The sequence below is a fragment of the Perna viridis genome, chromosome 10, assembly GCF_037379345.1.
Source record: "Perna viridis isolate PV_CMFRI_1.1 ecotype Kerala chromosome 10, ASM3737934v1, whole genome shotgun sequence".
NCBI lineage: Eukaryota > Metazoa > Mollusca > Bivalvia > Mytilida > Mytilidae > Perna > Perna viridis.
In genome coordinates this window covers 29,828,922-29,840,165 of record NC_142454.1, presented here as the reverse complement: position 1 = coordinate 29,840,165, position 11,244 = coordinate 29,828,922, and the positions used below count along the sequence as shown (strand labels likewise).

Below are 11,244 nucleotides of genomic sequence, written 5' to 3'. Positions count from 1 at the left end.
GAAGCGTGGCGATGTGCGACAAGTCATTGATCGGTCAGCGCGACCCGTCTCGCTTTTTCAATCACTGTATCTGTAGAAATTATACTGTTCTAAATAAGCCTGTCGTTTTCTTTTTCTTTTTATACTAGTGTATATACATTGTAGCAGGAAGTGAACTTGTTGAAGTTGAAGTTGAAATGCATATATATATACCGTGTACATATTGTAAAGTTTATTTGATTTGTCAGTTACTGTTATAAAGTAATCTACAAAGAAGTCGTTGACACAAACGTCTTTCACCATGTTATTTATGTTTTGGTTGACTGCTTCAGTTGCACTAGTTTCAGGACACAAGCCGGTCACTGGTAAGATAAATTTTAATTGTAAAGTTAAGTACTCTGTATACAATGTGTAAAAAATAATTAAGTATGTCTGTCTGCCTATCCATAACAAAGTTTATATTCCCTCTTCTAATTCCACTACAGTAAGACCTGCCTGAACCAAATACTTTTTAAAGTCCTTCTGTATGAATTTGAATGAATGTAATTTTAAGCTGAATACGAGTATAAACCGAGAAAGTTATATAGTAAAAATAAATTGGCGAAGACAGTTTTTACTGTAGAATGTAAATATACAGTTATTCATGAAAGCCTTATTGGCATATCTTGGTGTATCCATCTTTACTATGAGAATCACCGTGTCACAGTCATAGTTTTCTTTTCCTCTTCCGTCTACTCTGGACTTGACACTTTATGAGCAACTCGGTGGATGATTCTAGAAATACAAAAGAGGCTTACCCAGCCGGTGAACTTCGATCGTCCATACTCCCAGTTTTTAGTACAATCCGAGTTCATTTATTTTTATTTTTTGTACGTGTTGTTTTGGTTATTTCATATACCTTGTCTGGTCTTCGTGCCTGTATTTTCTTCTTTAGATTTGTGCTCGAAACTTTGTCCCCTTGATTACTTGAATTATCAGAAAGTGTAGGCATACCGATATATACTTGTGTGTCAATAACAAGTTTACATTACATTTACTTGTAATTGAAATATTTGTTTTGTACAAACAAAAATATGATTTTATTTATGGGTATCTATACCTTCAATTTTAATTCAAAAGTGTTTGGGTCATTAGCAAAATTTCAAACATTTATACAGACATGACTGTTCCCTGTGCACATTGCACCTTTGTACCGTTTATCAGTTTGGGCGTGTATCCCCCTCAAATCATTACCAATAAGGCCACTGAATGTATATGTCTGTTTCCTGCTACCCTATAAGTACCTACCCAATTTTTGTAATTACCCAATACCTCTTATGGGCGTTTTGGCTTAAGCAAAGTAAGTTTCTATAGTTTCTTTCCTCAAAATATATCTACATGTTCCTACATAGCCTATTTATATTCTTTTATCTAATAAATATTTTTTTCAGTTATCAAATGTTACAAAAGCTCCTTGAGCTCATTTTCGTAGACATTTTTTCACATTTTCAATAAATACAGATGTAACAAGAAACTGTCCCGTTATAACGCAACATATTCGCGATGTGACGCGAAATATTTTATGCATATTATGAAAACACGCATGCATAGTTGAAAGACTTGACAAGTCGATGGAGACCGAGATTTTATAATCTGTTTTAATGTCTTTCTTTAGAGATAGACGGATAACTAACTTAACGAAAGGACGTAATGTGAAAAGTAATAAAAATACATTCCTGTTATCTTTCTTTCGCAGAAATGTCCTGAAATGGACAAATTTTCGATCTGGATACAAATCTTCTTGACGCAACAAGTCCCAAATTTACATTTATTTATTCCCCTTTCATTAGTTTCGTCAATAAAATTAGTTGGCAGATTGCGTAAATTCCGAGTACAATGCAAAAAAAAATGATATGTGATTTGCATGCAATGGTAGGATTCACACTTTAGTGAGTGAATAGAAGGGATGATCAAAATCTCGAATGAGTTTTTTGTATTCAAAAATCTGTTTACGGGGTAAGGGGGAGGGTAATTAAAAAGAAACACCAATTAACTGCTTGGATACTGCCTTCATTTCTTATGACTTTCCTACAAACCTTATAAATGATTTGCAGTGGTAAGGATTAAGATTGATTTTAAAAGAAATTGGTCAAGTTGTAAATGTACCTTAGGGGTGGGGAGGGTTTAGAAAAAAAAGCCAATGATTTAGGCATGTAATTTGGTTGGTGTCACTCTTTTCTAATGGATTCCATTCAAATTATAATGAATATTTAATAGCAATAAAAAACTTCTATTTCTTTATAAAGGAAATATCGAAATTACAATATACATTGGTTTGGGGGTGTTTGCATTTTGGTAGTAAGTATTGAAGTGATAACGTGATTTGAGCCGCCAAAATAAATATAATTATGTAAAACAAATTAAAACTAAAAAAACTGATTTTATTGGTACACTGTACTATTCTCTACCTGGTAAAAAGTAGTTGCAATTAAGCTCATTTCCGATGACAATATAAATAAAAACAAAAACATTTGAAACCAAGATAACTGTAAAAGCAGGGGTATATCCGTTACCGCCTCATACTGTCCAGGGATGGTTTTAGGTGGTGAACCTCCATATACCAGGTTAAAAACCTAGATATTTTATACTACTCAATATTTTTTTCCACCCTTACCGTTTTTTCCTGATGTGAATTAATTCAAGGTCAACAAATTAACCTCATGCGCACTTCTAACTATGGCATCAAAATATACAAGTTGAACATTAAAAAAATGCATTTATTTGTTGAGTTTATAAATGTCTGCAAATGATAGCGTGACAGGTAGGGGGTGTTTTTATTTCGGTAATTTAATTTTAGATCTGTGTATTTCTTTTTATGTTTAACTAGTTTCCGAGGTGTGGTTACACATATACCAAACATGTTAAATTGTGAAGGTATAACCCGAATTTTAAAATATTCCAAAAAGCACATGTAAGTTATGATATGATAACATATTTGGAAATTATAAACCAAATCATCATCAAAGTAATATGTTTGCAGTTTACAATCATTATTAATAATTTAAGAAATAAACTTACACTGTATACAAGAAAAAAGACTAGAGTAAAATAGGGAATTAAATTTGAGATTTAAATATCACCGGGCATTCATGTACATGTATAGTTTTCGTCAACGACAAAGACTTGCTCCCACTGTCAAATATGTTTACTATCATAAAACCTTTACAATGATTATCCCAGATTTAGAGGGTGCCTAGCTTTAACTAAAATCAAATACATTACTATTTACTGCTCAGCAATCACTTGACAAATGATGAATCTAGTTGGAATGAAAATGAAACTACTGCCATCTTGACATCGCTAGAAAAATACTTCAGTACAATTATGTGTAAGAATCAGGCAATTGGTGGTACATCATTGTTTTTTTTTTGGTCTTTTTTAAACTTAAATATATCCAACATATCTAACCATGAATTCGAAGCAACTGTCACTTAGTTTTTTTGCCTGTTTATAGGGAATATATGTGGGAAAACTTTCCTAACACTTATCCATCGTGGGGCATTTCGTAATAGTTAGAGTATGTTTAGTGAAATTTTAATAGTTAAGAAGGGCGGAGTGAGTGTAGCAAATAACAAAGAAAATGATCATTTTTATTTTCTTCGTGTTACAGTGTGAAATTGAAAAAAAAAGTATCAGAAAATGTGTGACTATTCTATATTCTTTTTCATGTGTATGTCATAATAAAGTTTACAATGCATTCGACTGTGTATTTCATCTTTGTCAATTAATGCCGTCACGCGGCACCGTTGTCATGACATAACCGTTTAAAAACTTAATAGTTAAGTGGTTTTCTATATAGAGCCACTTCTCTACTCTGATTGGTCTAAAAATAAGGTTATATTCCAATTGTGTTTATTCGTTAGATTCGTCATTTGTTAAGTGATTGCTGAGCTGAAATTATCGATACATTCGATATTATATGAATAAATTAAAATTGAGTTGAATCGAGGCGCCCAAAATCTGGGATCAACCTTGTATAGGTTATATACTAGTTGGGCTGCATATTTGATAGTGGGAGCAAGACTCTGAGCTTCTATCATAATAATTTTGCACGTGAATATAGAATTGAAGACAACTGTTCATATTAATAATTATATTTTGTAGATCCAGACCGATTTTCCTATTCAGCATATTGATGTTATTCTATTTGCAAAGGGTGATACTTTAAACCAGAAACAAAATAAACATGATACCAGTACAATTGTTTTTCCCTTTCTTTATGAAACATTTAAATACGACAAAAATAATGAATCATTAAATATTATTTATTAAAATTCAGCCGAAAACTACAAAAAAAGTGAAATAAAAAACATAATCAGAATCAAAATGCAAGTTTACGCAGCTGGGCGGGTGTTTCTAGAAAAGCAGAGGACGCGTACACTACCGGTGCACCTGGTCCATGCTCCTAGTTTTTAGTGGAGTCCGAGTTGCTCATTTACTTTTGTTGCTTTGTATGTATGGTTTTGGTTACTTTATGTTTTTTGTTGTGTATGTCTGTTTTCCATGTCAGGTCTTTGTCCCTGGATTACATTCTTTTGATTACCGCTATAACCTTGGTTCCCTTGATTGCTCTTTTCTTGTACTGTTAGAAGTTGAAAGACGATGTAGAATATCTTCAATAATGTATTGTGAAAAGCGGGTATGTGCCATATACCTATAAATAGGGAATTATAAAAAAATAACCTCTGAGCAATAAGTATGCATATTAAAAAATAAATCTTTTTTACATACATATGTCACAGAATAGTCTTAACATGTGCTACGTGTAACTCAAAATTATAGTATATAGATTTCGTAATGACACGAATAAATTTGAATATGGTTTTTATTACAAACATTTGTCTTTTGAGCAACTTTTGTTTTCAATCCCGATACACGTTTTTCAATCTAACTTGTATTTACATTTATTAAAATGTTTTGTAAGCTTTACATTTCGTTAAAGAAGCTAACTAATTTAAAGACTTAAACATTTTCAAATGATCTGTAAATCCATTATTTTTATGTCCAAAATATCATACTAATTAAGAATAAGGCAAACAAGTGGCGGGTCCAGAGGTTAACAGAAAAGATGGTACTTCCTTGGACAGAAAATAAGAATATAATTAACGTTTGCTATACAATGCTAAACAACAATTTGATTTCCTTTTCAAACTGAAAGTATTCCTTATTTGAATCATTACTGTTACAGTGTATCACAAAACTTGAGATAAGGGAGATAACCATAATTTAAAATACTGACTCTAAGGGATTCTTTTGGTTGAGAAAGAATGCTAGGTACGTATGTTAATGATCCTAATATCTCTATAAAGTTGAAATAAACGTAGCAGTAGGTTGTCTCGCTGTCATGGAGATCACAAATAAACTTCTCCTTGGCAGTGAAAGCATTTCAGTCGAAAACTAGCAATCTAGAAAGCGCTTTTTTCTTAGATCAAGGCTTCAAGGTGATCGCTATATAATCAAAGTGGGTGTAGTGGGGGAATTAGTGTGCATCTGGTAATCAAAATATTTTATCACCAAGCAACTTTCGGCTTGCGTTACATGCTTTATGTTTTTGTCATTTATGTTATTATGTGATATTATCTGTTTATTTTTGTTTGCATAGTTATAAGAAAGATATTGCTTCCCAATGTTTTTGCTTTTATAATTCAAATTAAAATCAATAATAAGTTACCACATGATAAATTGAAATCTCGTCTTATTCGTAAATCTTTAGCTGTTTCAAAAATTTATTTTGTTCTTGGTTACGAATTCACATATTTTTTTTCTAAAACATCTTAGAAAGGCAAAGTGTACTTCACAGAAAAGCAGGTTTGCGATATGCTTGATTTCCTCACTGATAACATTTTTCTAACATTAGGAGTAGATTTTTTTCAACAACAAGTTGGCATTCTGAAGGGCACTAACTGTGCTCCTCTCTTAGCCGATTTGTTTTTATATTCACACGAGACTGAATTTCGTCAGAACCTCGTAAAGGAAAACAATTAAAAGATATTAAATTCTTTAACTTTACATACAGAGATACTGATGATTTATTGTCCATCCACAACCTTTATTTTGCTAAATAGTTACCGCAAATATAACCTCCAGAACTCGAGATAAAGGAGACTAGGGATGCAACCTGTCCTGCATTTTTTGGACCTACATCTCGAATTTGACAACAATGGTCATCTCAACACTAAGATACATTGTAAAAGAGTAAATCGTAAATTTTCCTTACCTGTGCAGCTATATCCCTTCATCTCCGGCATATGGTATTTATATTTCACAATAGATTCGCTACGCTAGAGCAAGTACTAACTACTCTGATTTACTTCCATGCCATAAATATCCTGCGCAACAGACTAATGAATCAGGTGTATCAGGAAATGCGTTTAAAAAGATCTCTTACAAAATTCTTTTATGGATATCAGTCCTTAGTTGCTTAGTAGAAAAATATTTAGTTTCTTCAAAAACATTTAGTAATTATGATTGTTTTTGTATAATGTCCTTTGTGTTGATGTGACTCCGGATTTACCGAGTATGACAAAAGCATGCAAATGCTATTTAATCACCACTGATATAGTCACGCCTAACGTAAGAGGGGGGTTAAGCGCGCAGTAAAAACCTTAGGTAGAACCCCCACCTCCCATTACGTCTGAAGTGCCGGTACCAATTCAGGACTATTGCGTCAACAGCTGCTTCGGTGGTGTAATATTTATTATACCAGATTTATTTTGGATTTGACTTGATTATGTATGGGATAATTGTTCGGTAATTGTGTTGATACCCCTATTTATATCTGAGCTCACAATAATAAAACGAATTAACTTTTAACTAAGTATTTAATGGGGTATCGGTTTTTATGTTTTTTTTTTTGTATTGTTTGTTATTGTTGTTTATATGGTTGTTGTTGTTTGTTGTTGTTGATGTTGTTTTTTTAATTGTTTTTGTTGTTGCTGTTTTTGTTTATTGTTGTTTTTGTTTTATATTTTGTCCTATTTTCTTTCACGATAAAAAACTCTCTTAAAATGACTACATTTGACCTAACAAAAATATAAATAACTCTTAAATCACTTTAAGAACAATACAAGCTCAAATCTCGTCACTTAGACCTACAACACAAGAAGCAACATTGAAATTCTAAAATAAAAAAGAGGCGGACAAATCGTCCGTTGTCCTTCTTTTAAATATACAAAGAAGAGAAGCTGTTTGCGATATTTCGCGAACAAAAATGTTAAAGTTTCCGAAAAAAAAGCTGAACTAGCTTTCGTAGATTCCCCCCCCCCAAAAAAAAAGCCACTTGTGCTCTTGAGCAATGTTGTATCTTTAAGTTCTCTCTCTCTACTAGATAGAATTTACCATTATACTTGTACATATAGATAAATTTAGCAGGATCTGTCACAGGAACCTTTCTAAAACTAATATTGTATACCAAGTTCAACTCTTGAGATAATATGTTGCGTAATCTTGGCGCTATGGCTGAAGAAAGAAAACAACGGATAATATATTTTCTGCTATGGTTTTCCCGCCATTTATACTTCTGAGTTTTCTACAGATTTCATGGGAGCGAGAATAATTATTGATTTAATGTTTTTCTCCTCTCTGTATGATAAAATTACGATATCATCATGCTCGCTATTGCTCTCATGTTGAAAATGCTAATTTTACCATCTCAAGTGGAGAAATAGTTTGAACAATTTATCACTAAAAGGTACATAAATCCTTTTTCTATTGTTTGGTTTAGTAATTGGGTAGGTTTTATTGTTTTTCATTACATTTAGCACTGTCAATTGGCATAACAGAGCAGTATGTACAGATAAAGTATATTTTAGTGCAGAATTGTCAAAAAGTAATTAAGGAAAGCACGGGTCTCTCCGATATCAAAATAATGCAACCCAAGTAAAACAGACAATTACAACCAAGAACATGTCATTGAAATAATTCTGTAAAATAACACGTATAAAAAGAAATAAAAGTAAATGAGCACCTCAGATTGCATTTATATCTGGGAGCATGGACTAGGTAAACCGATAGGTCAAGCGTCCTCTACTTTTTCTAGAAACAGCCGCAAAATTCAAGCTAGGGTAGACGAAAAACGAAAAGAAAAACAATAAGGAGGCCACTAAAAACTGGATGCATGGAACAGGTGCATCAGTAGAGTAAGCGTCTTCTGCTTTTCTAGAATCACAGAATTGTATCAGCCTAAGCATGAATAAAATTTATATTATTACTATAAATTATATATTATATTATATTACTCAGAATTGCTCTATGTTATTGGCAATTTCAAATTAAAAGTAGTTTTGCCCTAGATTTTTGTATGAATATAAGTTATTGTTCTGGGCCGGGTAGAACGTTAGCTACAATGTACTCTCTAGGTTAGAATCGCAAGGAATTGTCGTTCACATAAAACTTCGGAAAACAATTTTAGAAATGTTCAGGGTGTATGTTTCTTTCATTGCCCAAAAGTCTTTTAAAATTCTGCACATAAATCGTTTAAGCATACTAAAATCGGATGTACATTTAACAGATACAGGGTTGGATTGTCCTCAATGTATTAGCCTTCATGAGCACATGTAGCCATAGATCATAACGGTTTTATAAGCTAATCGAAGTTTATTTCTAGAATCGTCATCCTTGTGATTTATGGGAGTTCTTGATGGCCGCCGATTCGAACTTATCTCAACTATAGACCCAATGTAAATTCATTCAACGGACCAGGTGACTTCTAACCTCAGACCGTTATATAAATATATACCAAAGTCCAAAAACAACACAGCTTAAGGGGTGACCATTTGAGTCTGAACTTTTGGGGATACAAAGTTTTTGTAAATAGAAATCTTGGAAGAAAACAATCGAAATAAACATTCTGCCACCACCACCCCCCCACTTAGTAAGTAAAAAAAAAAGATTTTCTGGTCCAAAGTTTCTTCTGTACATGGAAATGTAATGGAAATATAACATCTAACAATAAATGCATGTAAAGCAAATGAAAATAAATTTTCTGATTCGCAAATAAATATTACATGTACTATCACCACCACACATACCCCATGCCCTAGAATCAAATGTATGGTCGTCCCTAATCCACTGGTTCGTCGCAATACATAATGGTTCAAATTTATTTCAGAATGCATCACATGCACTAATATTGAGGTTTCAAGTTCTGATATATCAAAGGAGGCACAAACTTACCTCAGCAAATTCCGCGTACCCGCCTGCAAAAGAGCAGCGCAACCATCTCTCGGGGTAACGTATGCCACCTGTCCTGATTCAGATTTACAACGAGTCAGCAGATGTGGAAGAGTCACTTTAATGCTTACCCCAAAACTGTCGGATAAGAAAAACACATTTGGTAAGATTTTATTCTGAGAATCGTTTAACTTGTAAGTCGACAAAGTCATTTTCATCGAAGCTAATTTGTGTATAAACAGAAACGAAAATAAAAACCAGATTTGAAATAATGGTTTGATCGAAGCAGCTGTGATAGTGATCTTTTACTAGGAATATTTTTGAGCAAAATGCGGGAATTGGGGATTGGGATTGACAGAAATTTTAAATAAAGAGTGAAGATCCAGATTTTGCTAAAAAAAAAAGTCAAAAGAGACAGAATATCGATTTCAAATTGTCATTATTGTTTATTTAATTTAAGAAAAAATACCCTTACAAATCAAATTAATGCTTCACTATATGTTTTGTGTCTGTCACTTCAGATGTTGACATCCATATATACCACAGAGCATGTTTTAGCGTAAAAAGAACAATGGAACCAAAGTGCTACAGAAGTCTTACAGACTTAAATGAGCACCTCAGATTCATTAATGCCACTCTGGAAAAAATGCTGATGGGCAGTGCTGGTAGGATGAAAGTTGTAAAAGCTGGAGTTCCAAGCGTGGAGTTCTGCATTGGGAAGGGAAACAGGCCTAGCTCAATGTTTAGTGTTACAGCTGTCGTTCTTGTCTTTGCTTTGTACATATAAAACAGTCTTATTGTACCTTCAATGTATGTATCTTTCAGCAATATTATGGCAACGACCATATTTATTATTCTAATCATTATTATTTTCTTATTCATCATAAAATATTAGCCATCCCCCTCACTTAGAGTAAAAATGGTATGTTCCTTACATGCAAAATATATTTGTTACATATACATGTACAAGCATCTCTTATCGAAAAGCAAAAATAAAGATAATTCTCATTATGTTGAAAGATTAACTGTGTTTTCGCGGCCTACTTACATGTATCATGTTTAATGCGGTTCAGTACAAATGAGTATGCATATAATAGCACCCTTTAGAACAAGAGAGCTATACAAATAGAAAAGCACATGAGATCAAAACTGATCAGTACAGAGTGCCTGTCATACAGTTGTAGATAAGATAAGTTCTAACCACTACAAGGGAACTGTAAAAGTGTCATACAAAAGTTCTTATATGACAGTTATACCAGCAGAACTGTCTCTATGAGAACAGTTATACCAGCAGAACTGTCTCTATGACAACAGTTATACTAGCAGAACTGTCTCTATGACAACAGTTATACTAGCAGAACTGTCTCTATGAGAACATTTTTACTAGCAGAGCTGTCTCTATGAGAACAGTTATACTAGCAGAACTGTCTCTATGAGAACAGTTTTACTAGTAGAGCTAGCGCTATGAGAATAGTTCTACTAGTAGAACCGTCTCTGTTAGAACTGTCAGAAGATCTGGCTCTAGAACTGTCCGAGAACTGATCTAAACCTATCTTACATCTGTTCTTCTGACAGTCTTGTGACAGTTTTGTGAGAGGTTAGAACTAATCTCGTCTGTACACTGGGCAGATCCATAGATTTTCAGAAAGGACGAAGATTGAATCGAGGGCCCAAATTTGCCCTTAAGAAATATGTGAAAATTGTATCAGATTAACTTTTGTTTATAATGCAATTCTAAATAATGATTTGCTAGATTGCTTGTTGGCTTATTCATTACTTTTTGTGTATAAATAAAAATAAAACCAGTATACAAAAATCAATTTAATGAGGGCGGCCCTCCCCCATCTCTCCCCTGAATCTGCCATACCATGCATATGGAAGGTGTCTTAGAAAGTGAACGAGTAAGCAAAGGAACCAGGATGGAAGAGTAATCAAAATAATATATTCCAAGGATGATGACTAAAAAAGGGAATAAACACACACAACAATTAGCATAAAATAATAAAAACATGACAACAACAAAGAAAAAAATTATAAAAAAAACATGTCCAAAAA

At 33.1% G+C, this 11,244-nt stretch overlaps 1 protein-coding gene across 1 annotated transcript; it reads left to right on the top strand.

The window, feature by feature from the left end:
- Positions 1–226: 226 nt before the first annotated feature.
- LOC148605306 (uncharacterized) lies at positions 227–10,200 on the top strand. Its single transcript, XM_088550736.1, has 3 exons — positions 227–344; positions 9,128–9,352; positions 9,711–10,200. The coding sequence occupies exons 1-3, from the start codon at positions 281–283 to the stop codon at positions 9,974–9,976; spliced, it is 555 nt and encodes a 184-aa protein (XP_088406862.1). The 5' UTR covers positions 227–280; the 3' UTR covers positions 9,977–10,200.
- Positions 10,201–11,244: the final 1,044 nt, after the last annotated feature.

Bases quoted from the DNA above. Each gene is read 5' to 3' on its own strand.
- LOC148605306 (XM_088550736.1), top strand. From the start codon at position 281: ATGTTATTTATGTTTTGGTTGACTGCTTCAGTTGCACTAGTTTCAGGA. The intron at 345-9,127 runs GTAAGATAAATT...AATTTATTTCAG, and splicing joins AGGACACAAGCCGGTCACTG to AATGCATCACATGCACTAAT. The intron at 9,353-9,710 runs GTAAGATTTTAT...CTGTCACTTCAG, and splicing joins GGATAAGAAAAACACATTTG to ATGTTGACATCCATATATAC.